This window comes from Podarcis melisellensis, assembly GCF_964234715.1.
Source record: "Podarcis melisellensis genome assembly, chromosome: 8".
In the NCBI taxonomy this organism is placed as follows: domain Eukaryota; kingdom Metazoa; phylum Chordata; class Lepidosauria; order Squamata; family Lacertidae; genus Podarcis; species Podarcis melisellensis.
In genome coordinates, this window is record NC_138540.1 from 60,814,516 (window position 1) to 60,836,126 (window position 21,611).

The 21,611-nt window shown below is 42.8% G+C and overlaps 1 protein-coding gene across 5 annotated transcripts in view; it reads right to left on the reverse strand.

Moving 5' to 3' along the window:
• The window catches only part of CSMD2 (CUB and Sushi multiple domains 2), a 489,690-nt gene that overhangs the window by 227,300 nt on the left and 240,779 nt on the right, over nt 1-21,611 (reverse strand). For 3 of the 5 annotated variants that reach the window (XM_081921160.1, XM_081921159.1, XM_081921158.1), the window contains exons 6-7: nt 5,435-5,547; nt 2,593-2,670 (exon numbers count right to left, since the gene is read on the reverse strand). In XM_081921160.1, coding sequence (XP_081777286.1) covers nt 2,593-2,670; nt 5,435-5,547 — 191 coding nt within the window. Of the gene's footprint in view, nt 1-2,592; nt 2,671-3,120; nt 3,214-5,434; nt 5,548-21,611 lie in introns of those variants that run through there. The other 2 variants (XM_081921161.1, XM_081921162.1) reach the window with 2 other exon arrangements.

The following is a 21,611-nucleotide window of genomic DNA, read 5'->3' on the forward strand; positions in this document are numbered from 1 at the left end:
AGACAATCTTAGTCTTCAGCTCATTATGGCTACAGGCTGGTTCTTGCTAGATTGCTTGCTAAGGAGCAGAACCACTCACTGCATTATGTTGAGCCCACACCATTCCTCTATAAAATACAGCAAGGGGTGTGCCAGTGTCGGATCAACAGTCTAACCTTTGAGTGCTTAGATTACCTGTGTGCCTTGGATTAACTATGTGTATTGCCTGCTGCGCCACAAACCAGAGATTTGCATAGGTATCACACCAATCTCAATATTAAAGCCTTTGGAAAGAATCATTCTCTGAGTTTTTGTTCTTCTTAAGCTGGGAGTCAGGATAGACAGCTGCTTGTAGACAAGATGTGGTCCTTCTAAGGAGACAGATGCAGGAACTGCCTATGTGGACATGTGAAACAAACTCTCTTGCCACTAGAAATATGTCTGCAGGAATCATTGCTGCTAGTGAGGAGAGGACCCAGAAAGCCAAGATCTGATTGCACCTCGCATTAGCAGCCATTGCAAAAACTATATTGAAGTAATGGACAATCACCTTCACATCTATTTGGGAAGAAATAGTTTGACATTTTGGCTCATGATACAATCTGGGCTGAGAAGATCAAGCATATTATATTTTTATTCTTAAACTTCCTACATTTTTAGAAAGACCCATGCCATGTTGAGAACATGGTGTGTCACTGAACTAAATATCTGATTTAAGAGTCACTTGGTTGCAGGATGCCCAACCAGTGTCTTACAACACGATTAAGAACACAAATTATTATTTATTTTTGCTTTGTATTGCCAAAGCAGAGGGAAACCGAATGCGCCCCAATACTGTGCTGCTTCAGATGAATTTGTGTTGAAGAAACGGGCACTGTGACTTACTCTGCCATGTTAAACACACACAATCTGTCACAACTGTAGCTTATCTCTCAGCTGCTGTCTCTCCTTGCTCATTAATCTCTTAAGAGTCCCACTATCCACACAGACAACCATGTGAAATAAATAACACATAACAGAGCACAGGTGGGGATGAGTAGTTAATAGCAATATTCCCAGCCAAATAAGTTGGACTAGATCAAAATCAAATTTTATGTCACCACCTGAATCAGGTATTATTACCCCTTCACCTTGAGAATGTTCCTTTAACTCTACATCCTGTTTTTCATCCACTAGCCAAACTACAGCCAGTTTGTGCAATCGCAGCTCAGATGCCAGAAATGAGCAGAAGAGTAGAATGCCATTTGAAAGAGCAATTCAAAACCACTCTGGTTTTTTCCTGCTGTCTTTCTCTCTGATACAAATGCCCAAATGGAATTACTTTAAAGCAGTCTGCATCCCATAACGCTACGGAACCACACAAATAGCACAAGTAACCTTTCCCCATACCGCTTTGAAAGATGTCAGTGTTTAGTATATTGACCCAAGGAACCAAGTAAGTTTTTAGTTCTGATCCTACGTTAAAGGTAAGCCTAGAGGCACTTCTGCGCTGTCTAGGAATGACACAAACCTTTCCTGCACAGCCATTCACACCACCAGATGCCCACTCTTGCGCTGTTTCTATCCACATCCAGCAGGGGTAGACTTTGTGCTTTAAAATTTCAGTGATGCTCTGTGTATGTAATGCCAAAATTTGGCTGCCTCCAGGCTCGCTCGTCTTCCATTGTTCATCACTGTTGCAGCGCCCCCTGTGGCGCCCTCTTGGCTCAATGCCCAATGCAGGCAAACTGATCACACTCCTCTAAATCTACCTTTGACATCCAACTGCAAAATCCCAGCTCAGTTTCCATTCCAATGCAATTCTATGGAGGGAATCCACACCCAAGGATTGCTCCACTTCAAAATCACACACCTATCAAAGGAGTGCATCTAATGCTTTTTGTGTGTATAAGGGATCACATGTACAAACAAAAGATCACGCGCACACACACAAAATACCCAAAGGAGTCTGCTACCTTCAGTAAAGGAACAATCCCAGGACAAAACAAACTATCTATTCTAGGTCTGTTTCTAGCAAGTTGTTTGTTTAAAGAAAGGCAAAGTTAGTGAAAAACTAAAAAGCACATCCAGAATAAGTGTGGTGAATATTACTATTTTCTCCTTTTGTCTTTTTCTTTAAGTTAGGCACAGTGAAATTCAATGACCAGGAATGGGAGAGAGGAAAGATCTCATTTCAGATTATCAGTGGAGTTACTGCAGCTTTTTTTGTTGCTTGCTTCCTCACCGCTGATCCAAGTCCTCTTACATTCATGCTAGACAAATACATCTGGTTGTCAAAAAATGTGTTTGCATCGTGATGATTCTATAGAGTATGTGACAAAAAGCAGAGATATCCAAGTCTCCCAAAGCCCTCCACAGGATTACTAACACTATAGATTGCACACACATGGCTTTCCCCTTCCCACCCATCCAGGCCGCATCTCGACAGTTAGTAGGTGCTTGCAAACAGAGCACCAGAAGAAGGAGGTGAGGCGATAATGCAGGGTAGGAGGTGGGTATAACAAGCATTAAAACTTGGGAGAAAGAGTGGCAACATTCTGGAGACTGCTGTAGAGTCATGGAATGCTTAAGGCGCTAGTTCTCACTGAACGTGCAACGGTGGGCGAAACTTACACACAGATGTCTTCTGGTTTGTGTCCTTACTCGGCATCAATTTCACTCCCCGGGACTTCATCTCCATTTGTTTTTTGACTAGAGAGGAAATGAAAGGGAAGAGAGATCAGCAAAAGATGGACTGCAGCCTGCCAAGAAAACAGCCTTTTCTACAGGCCAGTCCATTTGCAATGGATGCAAATCAGACATTGGGGTGGGGAGAAATGCTAAGGAATTAGTGGGAGAACAATTCAATCTCCCAAAGGAATTTCACCCACAATGTTTACAGCCTTCTTCAGTTCCTCGCCCCTGAGGATTACACTATATGCACCTGATAAAATGGACTTTATCTTTTAAAGCTTATAACAAAATGTCTCTGCCTTTAAGGTAACACAAGACTGCTATTCTTGCAGACTTTTCCATGTAAATTGCTCTAAGTTCAGGTGGAATAATTTTCTCCAGAAGCTCCAGATCACAACAGGATGAATGACCCACATTAGTAGAATTACCCCCTATTTCCTTCTTGGCCACTCAGTTCCTGAGCCTCACCTGTCTCTCACCATCTCAAAGATTTCCTTGAAACAGCAGGCAATAGACTCTTCATCGGACTGTACATATTTAGTGCATGCCTTGCCAGTATCTCCAAAAAATACTAGGAAGGCGTTTCTCCCAGAGTAACAAAAAGGCATCAAGTAAACTATTAGGGTTAATGCACCACTGAAGAATATGCAGGGTATTCAAATATAAAGAGATGCAACCAATGTTAGGTCCCATCTGCACTATGTTTAAAGACCTATGATTTCACAATCATGGTTTCCCCCAAAGAATTGTGAGAACTGTAGTTTGTTAAGGGTACTCAAAGTAGTTAGACGACCCTGACCGATTGTTAAGGAACTCTGGGAACTGAGAATTCCATCCACTTGCTCTTGCTGGGAGGAAAGCAGATGGATGTGGTGTTTTGAGTAGACAAATAGAGGGATGGGAAATGGTTAAGATACACCTTCCACCCACAGCTATAGCCTTACAAATATAAAGGAAAGGGTAAGGGAAATAGTAAGGTTTAATTTAGCTCTTTCTGTCCTTTGCAAGCATCTCCTGTCACCTGTCTAAGCATAAACCTGTCTCTAAAAAGTAACACAAGAAATTGGTTCCGAACCCCCTAGTGACTCTTCCATATGAGCAATGGCTTCTTAGAAATTTATCTTTTAAAGCACTCAACATGCAAACACTCAGACTATTATGTCTAAGTTTTTTGGGGGGTTTTTTAACCAAGCTTACTGGATTAGAAGCCCCTGACATTTTCCTTAATCAGAGAGGAAATTATAACATTAATCTTTACTTGACTATTTTTGCAAAAAAAAAAAAGAAGTATGATTCAGGCAGGTGTATTTTTAATAAGCAAAGCAGCAATCATGACTTTGATTTCCCTTTTCTTTTCTTTTTTTTAAAAAAATCAGCATCAGGGCAATTGAAAATTATGACTAAACAGCTTCAGGTATTAAATCTGAAAGATGATTCATAAAGATCACAACCTGCGTTTTTTAACCGCAGAACACAGTGTTGGGAGAGGAGGAGAACCCAGTCTGAATTAACACATATGACGTCTTATTCTGAAAGCACCATGCATCTCACACACATTATGGCAGAGGTTTGAGACCGGATCCTGCTGGTGCTCTGGATTCTGACCACCCACAAAACCTGCAGGTCACTTTGACAAGTGAACAGGGGCACCCACCTGCCAATCACTTGACTTCATCACAGGTGAAGTGCTTTCCTTTGCCTGAGTAATTTGAAATCCGCAGTCCCCGCAAACCCTGATTTCAGTAGGAGGCTGCATATTTAACACAATTGCAGGTATAGAGCAAGATGGGTATGATTTGGGGGAAATGGTTTCCTGAATGAAATTAAGACCCTGGAAGGCCAAAGTAGTCCTGTGGGCCAGAAAATCTACACTGCTGAGTTATAGACACAATCCACCTTCCCCAAAAAGTTCTGATATGAAGAACACGGGAAGCTGTTTCATGCTATTTGTCAATCAAGCCCAGTATTGTCTGTTTTGACTCACAGCCACACTTCAGTGTCTCTGGCAAAGGATTTACATCATCTGCCAGCTGATACTTTTAACTGGAGATGCCAGGAGTTGAACTTTGGACCATCTGCATGTGAAGAGGCAGCTCCGTCACTGAGCTATGGTCACATTGGCATGACTTTCCTTCCTGGCAAATGCCAGACAAATTTGAGGTCTGCAGGCCGTGCAAGAGTCACCAGCCTTGCCCTATTTGTGGACAGCAGTTCCCATTGCTAGCCATGGCAGTGTGGAAAAGAATATTTCAATACAATATTTGTAGCTCTGTGTTAAGCTATAATTTTGTCTCCTGTTTCAAAATAATTGCAAGGAGTTGATCAGCAGGGTGGGGACAGAAATGGATAAACCCAAGGAATGCTGCAGGATCTGCTTTGGAATACAGCCCACTGAGGTGGTTATGAGCAAGCAAAGGCCCACTAGGTGTTTGAGGGATTCTAATATTGGTGAATATCAATAAGAGCTGACTTAATCCTCCTCTCCCAGACTAATTTATGGATTAGATTTGGCTACCTGCCAGCTTGTACGTTTCCTGAATATTCTGACAAAATTCTCAGCTCAAAAAATCAGCAAAAACTAAAAAAAAGCACTATGTTTAGATATCTGCATTTTGATTAAAAGTCTATTTAAATAGGATGGGAAAATGAACAAGAGAAACTGAAAGCTGCAGCAAACAATGCATACTCCAATTCTCAAGTTGGTTTTAGGGATCCCCACTGTTCATTGGTCATTCAGGAGGAGCAGGGGACTGGGCAGAATAAATCAGGAGACTGCCAATACCTTGGTACTGAGCACTGAAGCCCTTCTGCCTGTGGTTGCCGTCTGACATAAAGTGCATGCGAAGCCAGTTTTTGCTGCTGATTACAGGGGCAGGAAGGTTTGTTCCCGTAAACCTGCAAAAAAGGAAGAGAAAACAAAGACAGCAAAGGTCAAAATTCTGTGGATTATTACTATATATATTTTAAAAGTATTCTTTGAAGATGTAGAGGAAGTTCCTGTTGTAACAGTGTCTTTCAAATACCGCCCACACCCATAGTCAGTGGATTTGTGTGGCTATTTCCTTGCCTTCAGATGGTCTCTCTCCACCCCAATGAAGGCAAGGAAGTTGAAATGAATATATCATCAAGTATCACCAGGAGCTGAATCTCTGTAACAAGGGAAAATGCTACCCTTCCACAGCTTCCCAACCCATTTCAGAGAATTTTAAGGGAGAGGGACAAAATATACTACAGTAGTAGAATGATTCAGCATTGCTCAAGAATTCCTAAAAGTTCTGCTATCTTGATTCAATATAGCATGAGGATGTATCCTTTCATACAGATTCAATCTCGGGAACTGTCACACCTAATTTGTTGACAACACCTTCAGAGCTATTCTGATCAGTGCTGTTTAGAATGATTTTGTCTGCCATCCTGATTCAAAATGGCATCCAGTGGCATCAAAACATGGATGAAAGACAGCTCCTCCATCTTGGGAACCTTCTCAAGAGGGGTCCAAATGCAGAGAGAACAGACAGACAAAGCACTTTCCAAAACATATAGAAATCAGTAAAAGGAAAAATACCCCACCGACCTTCCTCCTCACACCTCATCATATATATATACCTGGTTTTAACTAATATATGTATCATGTTGTTGTGCTGTATTAAATTGTTCCTATGACATTTTATTATCAGGAGCTGTCCTTGACTCCTTTGGGGAGGAAGGTTGTATTGTAAATTTGAAATCATCATGATATCAACATGCAGGGAACGATTCCATCTACTGGTCAGGGGCCCATACATATTTTTTTAAAATAAATAAATAAAGTTGTTTATATGTTTAGCAGAGGCAGAGCCTGAATCCAGTTCTGAATGCAGGAAAATATTGCTCAATGGTATCACTGCTCTTAGAGGCAGATACTTTGAGCAATTATGGTTCCTCTTGACTAAGACCACATTCACACCATATATTCATATCAAAGAACTCTGGGAGTTGTAGTTCGTTAAGGGTGCTGATAGTTGTTAGGAGACCCCCTATTCCCCTCACAGAGCTGCAGTTCCCAGAGTTCCCTGTGCAAAGGCATCCACCATTAAATCATGGACCCCAAAATTCTTTGTGGGAAGCAATCTCTTGTCAAGGTGGCATTGTAGTGCTCAAACTATATGGTGTGAATGTGGCTGAAGTCAACAAGAAAAATAAACAAAAACATATTGAGATAGGCCATGAAAAAACACACAGAGACATTATCCATGGCTCACTTTGGGAGCACTAAAATGGCACTGGTATTTCCATACAGCATTAAACATCCTATTGATGATCCAATTAAACAAGAAACCACACAACTCTCTACTCACTTATTCAATACTCTATTTTCACTTTTTTAACAAAAGGAGAGAAAAAAAGAATTGCAATGAATATTTTTTCTTGGAGGGGGATAGGGAATTAATAATAATGAGGGAACTCTTGGCCAAGCCATCAAGTATTCTGTCGGAAACAAATGTTTACCTAATAGTCACAAGCACCCTTGAAAATTGGGGTATATGAGAGCAAAATTAATGGCCTTAACCAGAACAGTGCAAACAACATTAATGCGATAAGAGCTATTACAGAATCCAATTACTTTTAACCAAAGTCCATTTCAGACATTTTATTAGAGACAGTGTCACATTAGTTATATGCTATTGGCATTCTAAGACCAATTCCGTGTTTCAAGAACAGCGTAAAAAAGAAGGCAATGACAAGAAACCCCACATATTCTGCCCTTGAAGAGACTGTGGTTTTCGGCTCTCATTGCAAGAACAAATCACCAAATCAATATGCAACCAAGTACAATCACCAGAATAATCTACTGAGGATGCGTCTGAGATAATAGACCAATTCAGCAGTTAACCCTCTGCATGAAGAAGTAACATATGGATGGGAAGGTGTACCATGCATCCTGGCACTGCCCCTACCCCACCCACCTCACCATACCCATGTGTTTAGAGGTTCAGAAGCTTGCATAGGTGACCCGGAGCTCTAATAATTCAGGTTTCCTAACTTAGTGGGTGAGTCTACGCCAGTCCAGCTAACTCCCCCTCCATACCTTTGCTGAATGTGTGGTCAGATGGGTGGTACCAGCTGTGTAGGTTTAACTTTGGGGCGAAGATCCCTTATTCTCCCACCCTTCATGTGGCTAATGCAGCCTTCCAAAACCTTGGGTTCCCATATGTTGTTGGACTTCCAGTCCCATCACCCCTGACTGCTGCCTATGGATGATGGGAGTTGTTGTTCTGCAACATCTGCAGACCCAAGCTTGAGAAAGGCTGAGCTAATGTGTGGATAGAGCTAAAGCCAGGTGTGAAGAACCTCAGGCCCAGGGGACAAATGCAGTCCTCTAAGCTACTCTAACTGGTGCTTAGGACTCTCCCACAACACACACCCTTTCTCCAGGCCCTGCCTCCCAACGGTCTTGCTCTGCACCCCCCTTGAGTGTTTTTGCCAAGCTGGAATGTTTCCTTGGATTCTGACAATGCATCTTAATTGACTGGATGGAGGATACAATGGTAGGTGTGCATATAGACGAGCCTATTGTTCAAAGGCAAAATGTGCATTCCTTGCTCTGACCCTGCCCAACAATGGCATGAAAAAGGATACCTAGAGGGGAATGAATCCCTGGGCTGAAAAAGATTCCCCACCTCTGGGCTAATGAAATAACATAAGTAGAGTACTGAGAAATGGCACCTGCACTCTCCTGCCACCTTGCATGCCACATGAACAGCCATTGGGGCCAGCCACCACAGGGTGGGGCCAGCCAGGGCAGGATGCTATGCCTGCCTCCTCCCACTCAGCCACCCTACAGTTGAGGGGGAGGTGGCAGGCGGACTGTTTGGGGCAGCGCGGAGCCTGCAGGTGCCCAAGCCACCATGTTACTTCCAGGAAAGACATGTGGCTCGGGGATGCTGCAGGCCCAGCAGTGACTGCCGCCCAGCATTTTTTCACCCACCTCGGTAGTGACACCTGGGTCAGACCGCCCCCACTGCACCCCCTTTCCTCTACCCCTGGCAGGAACACACTGCAACCTTTTGCCTGGGTTCTATTTTGGTACCCACGGTCTGCCCTTTCTCCACATTTAAAACGCATAAACTGCAATTCCCCACCTGCATATGTAAATTAAAATTAGTTTAGTGTGAAGTGCAAATGGGTGATTTTACTCTCCTTTCCTCACGCATGGAGAATGGAAAGAGGAACCCAAAGTACAGCTCATTCATGAAAATACAATCTACCATGGTGTAGATTATCTGAGCTAGACAGGTATTGGTTGAGATGGACTAATGGTCTGATTCTGCTGAAGGCAGCTTCATATGTTCAAACAGGGTAATGCCACCTTTCTGTCACAATGCAAGACTTCACTAATCCTCCCTTAAGAATGACACAAAGAGCCTTTAAATCATTACGTTCCCCGACCCAAAATAAATCTAGAACTATTCTGTGTGGGTGGGGCTTCTGGCTTGGGTAGGGGTGATATAAAACTAGTAAAAGAAACACTTTGCCTTTTAATTAGACTAATTGCTTAGAAGGCAATCTCTGGCAGATGATGCATCTGTGCTGATCTCAGAACCCAATGCAAAGACCCAGGGGGATAAATTAATACGCGATGTAAAGGAATGTTTGTGGCAGTGGCTGTCTGCTATTGATCTGCGCTGAAAACTATGCATGTCGGGAATTGATGCCTGAAAACTTTGTTGTGTGACTAGAAATTGCATAACTTCTCACGTCTTGATCTAGTTGCTCAATCTGCTTTAATGCCTCTTTAGTGTGTGTGTGTGTGTGTGTGTGTGTGCGCGCGCGCGTTTTGGTGCATGTACCCACACCTATCTGAAATTTATGTTCTGGTTTATTCCCCATAGGGTTGTGTCCACTTGGTGGGGAAGCCCTGAGGAATTTCAAGGGAAGTTAGAGTAGTTAGATGAGAGAAGGGAAATTTCTTGGGAATTCACACATCCTTATGCAGGCCTCCCAAGACAGCTGAAGTCCTACCAGAAGCTTCTCCTTGCTGAATAGTTTGCTCAGCAGCTGATTGAACAGCCATCCTTTCATTCATGTTCAACCCAGTTGTGATTCTACAGATTCCAGTTTAGAAAGGCTGGGTGCAGCATAGAGCCCTAATGGCCATCTCAGCCACAGCTAAGAAAGAATCAATTGCTGCACGGAGAAAGAGGCAATGGAGGACACGACTTGAATACAATGAGCAAGAAGATCACTATGAGATACATATCTTAAATGAGTCCATTGATTGATAACTGTTAATTTTTACAACAGAAGACTGTGATCTCCATAGGGCTAAAAAGAATGGTGATGAAGCTTTAATGCCTAACATAATGGGCTATTTAATTATAGGTAAAGACACACAGAACTCAAGTAGCTGCTTAGCTCAAGGGCGTACTTTAGGGGAGAAAAGTCTCTCTTGCTGCTTAACATAATACAAGTTTCCAGTGCAACAGGAGGCAAGTGCTCCGAGACCTGGGAGAAGAAAGGATTGAAGAAGACTGGAAGAAATTCAAGACCTACCTGCAGAAATATTGTGATTTAGTGGAATGTTAAGAAGGATGCTTGGTTATAAATAATTGGCCATCATTAAAATAGATTAAGAATTGATATTTAAGCATGTGGTCATAGATTTGGAAATAAGATGATAATTTGCTTGACAAAAATTATTAAAGATGCAAATGGGAGCGGGAGGCGTGAGGAAGCTCAAGAATATTATGAAACTTTGTTAAAACAAAGCAATAATGTTCATTATTATTGTATTTTCTTATTAAAAAACCTTAATAAATATTTATAAAAAAAAGGAGGCAAGTGCTCCCACCCTCAGGAAGGAACTGGGCACTGTAAAACACATGGAGGAACCACACTCCATGGCCCTTTGCCCTCGCTTCCCCACAATGTGACCTGTATATTTTTAAAAAGATGGGTTTGTTGAGCTTTCAGAAATAACAATATACTGACAAAACAAGCTTAAAGTAACAAATAAAAATGGATGTGTGGAGCACATACTCCAATTGGAATATGAACAGAAGGTTTAGTACACTTTTTCAGATGTCAAAATAAAATAGATCTTGCAAAGGGAAGTAAGAGTCGCATATTTTTAGGTAGCATTGTCTCATAGGGGCATATCTGGGACTTATGCAGTTCATTAATGTTATTTATAAAGCATAAAAATGGAAGCCATATAACCATCCTATGATGGGTTAAATGCTCTGCTAATGTGCCCTATTAATACTATAAATGGCGACATGTCATCAGTCTGTGCATCTCCCAATCACTGTCAATCAAAGATAACAAGGATGCTTGACACCCAATATGATGACATCCTATTACCCCACATAACCCTGCCAAGCTCCGGGCAGACTGAAAAGATCTGGGTCTACTTTCCAAGATGAAGTATTAATATATACCAGGGATGCCAACTTGAATGAAATATTGCGGGGGCCCAAGTAATCTAACACATGACATGGTGCACACATACTATTCAAATGCCATTTTATGGCAATGCCATATTTTATTATGGGGGCCAAAGCCCCCACGGCTCCTAGGAGTTGGCTCCTATGATATATACAGACTTTATAGAATTATTTACTATGATCATCACCCACAGAAGCTGTTTAGTCATGCTGGCCACATGACCTGGAAAGCTGTCTATGGACAAACCCTGGCTCCCTGGGCCTGAAGCGAGATGAGTGCCACTCCTCAAAGTCGCCTTTGATCGGACCTAGCCATCCAGAGGTCCTTTACCTTACCTTTACCTTTAACTGCTACAATTATATATATGGTATGCTTTACCTCTGTAATCACCTGGCATGGGTTTAAATATTAGTCTCAAATCTTTGTGGTTCATGCTAAAATCTCCACACACGCTGACCAAAAATATTTCATCAAAATTCCAGGCAATTTCTAGGCTTGTTTGTTGTTCATTGGCCAAATTGCTTCCTCAGGAAACTTATCACTTGGTCCTTGTGTTTTGCCTTAAGCTATGTGCTTACTTGCCCTAACCTGGTACCTTCCAGATGTTTTGAACCACAACTCCTGAACTCAGGGTTTGTTGCCCACAATAGCTGGCAAATACCAGGTTGGGGAAGGATGATCTAAACAGCTTATTTCTTTCTCTCTAACCCTGCACCCCCAGAGAGGCCTTAATTTAGAATGGCTATTGAACTTCCACTAGTGAGTAATGATTATTGATTTTTTACTTTAATCTTAATAGGCGGCTAGTCATCCAAACCCATGAGGATATCCAATTAGTATATTGCAATCTTTAGGAAGTTGAAGATGTACTTAGATGGTTCTTGTTTCCAAATAAGGCCAATGCATCTTAGCCCCACTCCCAAAACAAGGGTGTGATGTTCCACGGGAGGAGGAATAACCTGGGAGAGAGGAGGAAACTTCAACCATATCTCTATTTCCTATCTATCCAGATATGTTCAGTGTAATGCTGGCCCAAAACCCTCAGCCCCAGGGTCTCAAAAATATTCTCTCCATGCAAACATTGGGGGTAGGCTCCTAAATGTTCAGGAGGCAATTCTTCAGCCTTGCACTGCTTCCTGTCAGTAACATTTCCCAGGATGCCTTCAAGTAACACAAGGAGACATGATGTTACATGGCTCCAAAGGTGTTCTAAGAAGTGATGCAAGCAGGAAGCTGTGAATTTAGCTTTCTGCTGTTATGAGCAATATGGGGCTTTTATATTAAATAGGATGGGGAGGGGCGGGGACTGGAAAGCACTTGGCTGCTTCATAAGTTTAAGCAACAAAAGCTCTAACCCTTTCCTACACAATAGAGAAATACACACAAACACCCCTTCACCGTCCCTCAGGAGGGTTTTCTTTTATCCCCATCCATCAGATGGATGAAAAAAAGAGAGTAATTTTCAGTGCAGCTCTAATTCAGTGGCCAATTCATGATGCTCCAACAATTTAAAGAGACTCCAAGATATTTCTGTTGACCATGGGCTGAGGTCCCACTCTCTTTAGACTCACTTTTGTAGATGTGAGTTTGTTTGCTTTCATGTACTAAATTGCTTCCAACAATAAAGCCATCAGAAACAAGAAAACAAAAAAAAAAACAAAGTGTTGTGTGCACAATGGGATTCCAATGAGAAGCCCAGCAATAATTCCCAACCAATTCCCCACTAGGAACACTGCTTGGAGATCTCAAGAGGGTCACCCTGGAGCAATTGTCCTGGTCCTGGGGATCAGGTGACCCAAGGGAGCCAATCTGTTGTGAGCAGAGTGCTGAGCTCAGGCGAGGCTTGGTGTAAGGCCAGGCTCAGTCTGGATGCAAGTCCAGACAGGGTTCCAGCTGTGCTATAAGAGAGTTGAGCTATGATGCAGCAGCAGCAGCAGCATTTGCATCCCAATCACTAGCCTGGCTGCGCATGGAAGGTGCCATCACTCGCTCCATCAGTCTTCTAATCTGGTAGATCAGGGAAGAGTTATGGGGTGAGTTCAGTGGCAGAGCCCTCTGAGTGTGAAGGCAGCAACACCTCAGCCTCAAGCCAGAAGGGTGCTGGCACTAGAGGCTCATCTGGTGAAAGCCCACCTGGAGCTAACCTCAACTGCCTTTCCCCTTCTGCTTCAGAGTCCTCACCCCTGTCCCCTGAAGACAAAGGATCCACCTCCAGGTTCATAACAGCCTAATATAAAGCTCCGAAGTTCTGGCGAGCTCCCTCACTCTGAGCAACTCCTTGCTGCAAGAAGCCACGAGGCCTCCACTTTTCATTCCCAAGCTGCCTGCCTGGCAGTTGCTTCCTTTGCTCCAGGTTCACACCACTTCTCAAGGCATGGGACGGTAGATTATTGCCAGCACTCAGTCAAGCAGAACAGTGATTTTACAATATGGTGTCGTTCCAAGGATGAATGAAGCAATTCCCAATACCTTTGCATAAGACCAACTGAAACAAAAGGGAGCAACACAAGATCTTTTCGTGTCAGCTTCAAGTTCCTGGTCCTTATGTTTAAGTAGGTCTTCAGAGATAACACACATTTCTAGGTAGTGGATAGAGGGGCATGAACAAACATGCACTTCAAGAGTCAGTGTGAGGTAGCAATCTAAGCTTGGATCTAATGTTGGAGAGAGACCTGGGTTCAAATCCTCCTTGGCCATAAGGCACATTGGGTGGCCTTGGGCCGGCCTTTCAACCTAAGTTACCTCACAGAGTTCTCCTGAGGATAAAAAAGGGAAGGGAGAAGAAGTGGGTCACATCTGAGAGGCAGGTGACAGGGGTAAAATAGCAAAAACAAATAATAATAGTGCAGAATTCCCCCTTTTTTCTTAAAAGCATACATCTGAAATAGTTCTACAACAATCGTAATGAACAAAACTGGGGAAAGGGGAACACATTTCATGTTTCTAAGAACAAACTTGTCTTGGTGAGGAATGCCTGCAATGGCTATCGCACCTGATGGCTGCAAAGCTTATTAAATATGAAAACCACACCATTAAGCAATTCATCTACAGAAAAGAGAGGGAATGAGAGGGTGCCGATCTTTCAGTAAGCAGAAGAGACAGTGTTTCACAAACTCTACATCATTATTTATTACTGTATTCACTTTTTTTTTACCCCTTAACCTTTCCCTCCGAACTTCCAGTCTAATTATCTGAAGAGGTGAAGAGATGGCCCTTAATTTAAAAGCACGTTATTTTAGGCGATTCTCTTTAATAAAGCACACGGGCAAAGCCCCCACCCAACCTCCCATTTTATTTTACCAGCAGGATGAGAAAATTCCCGCCAGGGCTGGACTTCTGCAAGGAAAACAAGTAATTAGGTCAAGTTGTTCTTCAAGATTAAAAGCCACAGGAGTAAAGAGCAAGAGCACTTCTCCAAATAGATCCATCTTGTTTCCAAACAGGAATTGATGAAGCCAAAGTTCCAGTGGTTGAAGGGCATGAGGGGGGGGGGGCTGTCACTGCTTCAGGGATTATGGTTTCAGGTTGCAGTCCAGAAACCATTCAAGCCATTTGCACAGGCAATGACACCCCCCCCATAAACGTTTCACTTTATATGCTGTGGCATTTGCTCCTTATGCTTTGCCCCTTAACAATGGTAGCTTAATTGTGCTCCATATTACACCTTGGCCATTTAACAAATCTTACAAGTGTACATGAGCGATCACTGTGTAATATAATCAAAACATCTCATAACCAGTTTCATCAATAAGTTGCACAAATTCAGTGCAAGAGAGGGTATGTTGTGTAGTAGTTAAGCATTCAAAACCAATCTTCTACTATGAAAAATTAAAGGTGTGCCCATTTAGCATACGTTTGAAATCTAATTATCACCGACTGTAATTCTGGCATCTCACTGCCATTCAACTCCCACCTTACAATTTTCTCCATTATACTGTACATTATAATCTGCCAACTAAGCTTTTGCATTCATGCATCTGACAAAGTGGGGCTGAGTCCACAAGATTTTTTTCCATAATGAATTTGTTAGTATTTAAGGTGCCATAAGTCTTTTTTATGGTTTTTGCTGCAGGAGTTTTTGCAGCATGTGCTGGCCGAGGCTGATGGCAGTTGTTTTCCAAAACATCTGGAGGACACCAGACTAGGGAAGGCTGTGTTAATCTGAAGTCACCATTCATGACAATATTTGAAGCGTAATTCCCTCCTTCTCACCAATCCTAGGCATTTTCAAGCCTGTTCTGCAGATTTGGACATTCAGAGCATTTATAGCACTACAGGTTTATGGGGGGTCAGTTTGAATGATATCCATGAATCCCTTCCATGAGTCTGTCTCAAGGCACCTTAGAAGAGACCACTGTCAAGGTTATGGTCTCAGTTAAGTGCCCATCACCTGCATCTTAAAAAGTGAGCTCTGTTGCCATAGAAACAAATGAGTGAGCATTAGCCCACCTCACTTGGTTTGATAGTACATCATCCTAGGCTGGAGAACAACAGGCCAAGAGGTGTTTGTGGGTGAACTAGGCTGCTGCTGCAAACTGGGGAGACACAGAGACATGTCTGCTCTAAGCTAGACCCAAGACCTGCGGTTTTGAGTTCACTAGACCCCTAATGGGGAAGCAAGATCTGTTGGGGTGTTAATGCTGAGAGTCCCTCCAACCTATGCTCAGGTTGCATATATGTGCAAATAAAACCATGTATCCAAAAGACACCACAGTTTCTGTCAATCTTCATCCTCAAGAAAACAAACCCTGGGTACATGCCAGTACCCCTGGAGTCTTGCGTCACTTGGAGGGGATGCAACAATAGCTGCATGATGGAACTGAAGGTAGAAATAGGTAATTTATTGATGAGACATGAAGCCACCTAACTCATGAAGGTAGAACTTCTGGTTGTCTGAAAGGAGATGTGGTCGGTACTTCAGGGCTTTATTTGTCTGCGAGGAAACCAATTCAAGAGGATGACCCCTGTATCTTTACTGAACAAGCAAGCCCCCAGCAGAGCAATTCCCCCAGCACCTGCAAATCAAAAGTCTTCTAAGTCAGCAGCACCTTGTTCTTAAAAGGCATCTTTTGGAACAAAGGCCCTTTCTTACTAGAGGTGACCTGAGATAGTGTTTATCATTATCTCGACCACTTTGGGGGAGTTAGTTCCCATAAAAGATGCAAAGGCTTGCACAGAACAAGGAGAATCAGCCGGGGCTGTCAGCTTTAATTACCATCCACTCTCGCATTACACTGGCTGGCCAAAAACAAAACAAAGCAAAAAACAGAGAAAGAAACCAATCAATTTTTTTTCCATTGCAAAAGATTTACAGTGATATTCTTAATTCATGCTTTTTTAATTTAAAGAAGAAAAGATGCAATTTGAACTCCCTCGGATTTCTCAATGTGGCAAGCATCTGCAAACACCAGCTGCCTCTTTAAACAACAAAAGTGGAACAAAGCTAGTTTACACTTAGTTCAAGAGTGTTCATGAAGACTCACAGTGTGGGAAGGGATAGAGATGCCTGCCCTGCCCCCATCATCCTCATGTGCACCCCTGCCCTGTTCTACTCCCTGCCCCTCCTCATGCTGGCATTCAAGAGATGCCCCATGCAAAATGGGGTGATTGGGGATGGGGTGATGTGAACGAGGACACTGTGGGTGGGGCTTGCATGTGCACCCCTGTTCCCATATTCTATGTGAGCACACCTATATCCAGGCAAAGGGACACGGGTGGCCCTGTGGGTTAAAACACAGAGCCTAGGACTTGCCAATCAGAAGGTCGGCGGTTCGAATCCCCGCGACGGGGTGAGCTCCCATTGCTCCGTCCCTGCTCCTGCCAACCTAGCAGTTTGAAAGCACGTCAAAGTGCAAGAAGATAAATAGGTACCACTCTGGCGGGAAGGTAAACAACTTTTCTATGCGCTATTCTGGTTCACCAGAAGTGGCTTAGTCATGCTGGCCACATGTACGCCAGCTCCCTCGGCCAATAAAGCAAGATGAGCGCCGCAAGCCCAGAGTTGGTCATGAGTGGACCTAATGGTCAGGGGTCCCTTTACCTTTATATATGCAGGCAAATGCCTGAATGAGCCTAAGGTATGTTCTGCATTAGCATTTTCTAGCACCATACCAGAAAACACATCCTTTTTTGCACATTCCCATGGCCCAGAAGGGATTGCAGGAGCATAGTGGTTTGCATTCACAAGAGCCTGGGTTCAGTCCAGACAAACCAATTGTCTGATTCAGTGTAAATTAACTTTGTGTATCCTTTATGACTAGCTGAGGATGTAACACAGGAAGCTGCCTTATCCTAAGGGCTCATCCACACTTACCTTCTCCCTCCCTGCACTTTCTAGATACAGGTCTGTGGATTCTCTGTCCCTACCACTTGCCCCAGGAAAAACCGTTCTTTAACGCTGAATTGGAACAAATGGCAATTTGGGTTTTCCAAATAGTCTGATCACTTGTTTATCTAGTTGTCTACTACAGTGATGGGCTGCTGTGGCTCTCTGGGATTTCATGAAGGGGCCTTTCCCAGCCCCATCTGGAGATGTGGGGGATCAAACCAGGGACCAAACCTTTCTGCATGCAAGGTAGGTGCATTAAAAAAAAAAATTGTAACCAAAGCCTGGAATTCAACAAGCCTACATTTTTTTGCAGCATAAAGCATACTGCTATATAAATAATGTACTTTAGCCATACAGCTATTTCCTTAATGAACTGCATTCCAGTTGCAGGGGGGGGGAGTGTTTTGTTTTATTGGAAGGGATGATGGTAGTGAAATGGGAGTAGGGATGACATGGGTGGGAATAGCTCATCAAGAGCCCTGCCCTAGGAAACTCCCTGTGCAGACCCCATTCCATGTCTGAACATTTACCACATAAACTGCTACACTTTTCAAATGAGGTCTTATCAAGGAGAATGGATGGGTAGTCTCAGGATCCATCAACTGGCATAACGTGAACGTGCCAAACTGTATTGGGAAGCCCCAGACTTCTCTGTCTGGCTCTAACAACTCTTCATAGGTCACTAGCCCAGCTTTGCACCCTCCTGGGGGGATTTTGCCTGGCTGGAATGTATCCTTGAACTGTGATGTTGTCCCTTGCTTGCCTGAGGGTATGTGTGTTTGTAGAAATCTCTGACTTTTGGATGTACAGTAATCTGTTGTTGTTGTTGCATTTTCCATATATATTATACGTACTTTTGTTTTTCATCCTATCATGTGTATATGTGTGTGTGTGTGTGTGTCTATATATATATATATATATATATATGCAGGTTTTGGTGTCCTCGGGTGTCTGCAAAATTAATTTCGTGTCCTGTTTCTTTCATGTGTTGGAAAAGAGAGCCTTTTGCACCAACCAAAAAATAGCCAATATCCTCAGAAACCCCAAGGATAAAATCCAGTTGGAAAACCAAGGGGTCTATGAAATACCCTGCAAAGTCTGCCCAGCCACGTACATTGGACAAACAAACAGACGAATAAATGCACGTATCGCAGAACACAAGAATGCCGTCAAAAAAGAAGAAAAAACTTCCTCTCTTTTCCAACACATGAAAGAAACAGGACACGAAATTAATTTTGCAGATTCCAAATTGCTCTTTAACATGGAACATCACCACAAGAGAATAATCATGGAAGCCATCGAGATAGAGAAACACCCTCACAACATGAACAAGCGTGACGACACATCCCGCTTGCCAGACATCTGGAAATTAGCCCTCCCCACAAAAACTGACACCAGATCCAGAGGCACACAGAACGCTATCACCAATCAACCACACCAGACCCAAACCCAGACCCTCTCCACAGATAAATTACAGACACCATCCAGTAGCCAAACCATGGTGGCACCTCCGGATGCTGCACCCCCCTGCAATCCCTACACAGATCTGGCTGACACAGGCCACAAAACCACAGCTCGCCCCTATACACGAAGCCAAGCCAGAGCACAACTAAGTGCAGTACAGCCATCTTCTCAGAAAAACTCTTCACAAAGTTCAAGAGGTCAAGACACAAAGACTTTAGCAACTAATCCACACCTAATGACCCACCTAAGTGGTACTCAGGATATCACTCAAGAAATCACTCAAGATATCCCTCAAGTAATTAAGGAACAAAAGAAGAAAAGGCACACTAGCCTGGGAACTTCCTCTCTGCCCAGAACATTGGAGGCTTTACACCACACCCCCTCAACAGTATTTATAGGAACTCAAACACTGAGATCTTGCTCTGTTCCAGTAACAAGAAGCCGAAAGCACCAGCCTGAAGATGACGAGTGAGACCTCGTCGAAACGTCGCCTAGACACCCCAACTTTTACACGGGAAGACACCCGAGGACACCAAAACCTGCATTCCTGTACCCGTGAAAATCTACGAAAGCATATATATATATATATATATATACTTCCCAACCTATCTTTCCTTGACATCCTATTGTACATTCTGTTGGCTTGCCACATCTCCCTTTATTGTCTATTGTTTTCTCCCTCCATTCATAATCATTTGTTTTATCTACTGCTGTTCATAGGGTCAACCCTGCTTGTAGATTTATCTTAATACCACTTCATTTTAGATACCCTTCAAGTTGTTCCCACTCACTTATTACTGTCTTTCCATCTATATTTCTTATTTTGGCTGTCATACTTCCTAGTTCGACATATCCTATTAGTTTATGCAGCCATTGATCTTTTGTTGGACTTGACTTCTCTTTCCACATTTCTGCGTATAGTATTCTTGCAGCTACCGTTGCATACAGAAATAAGTTTTTTAAATTTTCTTTGGTATTTCCTGACCTACTACTGCTAACAGGAATGCTTCTAGGAGATTTTTTCTTTTTTGGGGTGGTTGCACTTAAGCATCTTTTTTTAGTTCCTTCTGCATGTAATATGCTGTAAAAAAGCAAGGCTGACATTCTGGTCACTTCTTGCTTATCTATGGCCCTGCCCACCACTGGCATGCAATCCCTGGAAGGAATACAACCCTCAGGCTGAAAAGGGTTCCCTTGTCCTGGTGTAAGAAGGAGAAACATTTCAGGAATCACCAAAAAGATCCACTCCTTCCCTGACCCAAAATGCCACAGCTGTGTTTTCTCCTAGCCATCTCCTCAAGCTAATTTAATAGCTGACTATTTGTATACATGGCCTTCCTGCTCACACCAGATCAGAAAGAATGGGAAGTTATTCTCATTTCCTTCCTATATTTAAGCCTCTGAATGTTTCTGGTGATGGTGATTCAAGCTGGCCCTTTGGCAGCTTACTCTATTGTCTAATAATCGTCCCGACAGCTATAAAATTGGCTTCTTGTTCTACCTTCGGTTACCACTAAGAATAAGCCTCCTCCCTTCCTTTCCGGTATATTCACACATGCTTTTATAGTTATAACATCCAACTTCATCATCTTTTACATTCATCTCCTCAGAGGGCTCGCTTCGGAATACATTTCTAGAACTGCCTGTTTTGAAATTCCCTTCTAAACCTATTGGATATTTGCCTGTAGGGGGAGGGCTGGGTTGCTTATTTCCACATTCCAGCAGGTCTTTTGCAATAAGCTGTGTCCCTGATTTACTTCATGTAAGCCCCCATTTTGCCAAAGGCAGGAAGCTAGAAAAGAGAGATTACTGAACATTATGTGTCTTTCACACTGTGACTAATATGCTGCAATCATTAAATTTTTGCCAAATTTCCTTTGGTGTGGGTGGACATTTTCTGTCATCCCACAGAAGCTCAAGCAGTGGGTGGGGTGGGATCTCAATGATTAATGGAGAGAGAAAACAAATGTGTGCAACTAGGTTTAGTCTATGCCCAACTCATTCAGCTCATCAGAACCTGACTTTATTGGTAGAAATATATATATATGAAATTGATTACTGAAACACTTGCACATTAACACTGGGTAAAGTTCCCAGCACTTCAATCAGAATCGGCTTAAAACAAGCCATCAGAACGAGGGTTCTGAGCTTCTCCTTGAGCTGACTATATGGATTTATGTATGCACGTATTTCACAAGATTTATATACTGCTGGATTGTAATAAAATCTCATAGCAATTTACAAGAAGAATAAAGCAATAAAATTATCAGGTAAAAAAACCAAAACCCCACCACAGTTAAAAAAAAAACTATTTAAAACATTCAAACAACGATTAAAATTAGTAGTACATGAAAACCTAGGCCAATATCCCACCTGTATGGATAGGCTTGTGGCAAACCACTTGCCTAAACAAAAATATTTTAGCAGCCTCTGGAAAGAGATCATTGAAGGCGCCTGCTTGGTGTCATTATGCAGGGAGTTCCAAAGTGTGGGTGCATAAATGTTGATGGGGCTGTGCACATGCACAATGCTGCATTGCACCCTGGGAACTGTAGTTGGTTTCACCAGCTCTATGGTCACAACTACAACACCCAGCCATGGTGAGAGGCTTTTGGTAACTCAATGTTTCTCCTTCCAAACCCTGCACAACTGCAGTCAGTCAGACTTTCATCAGGAGTGAGGGACTAAAATCAAAGAGCTTGCATGTTTGCATGAAATGCAGAGCACACATAACCTTTTT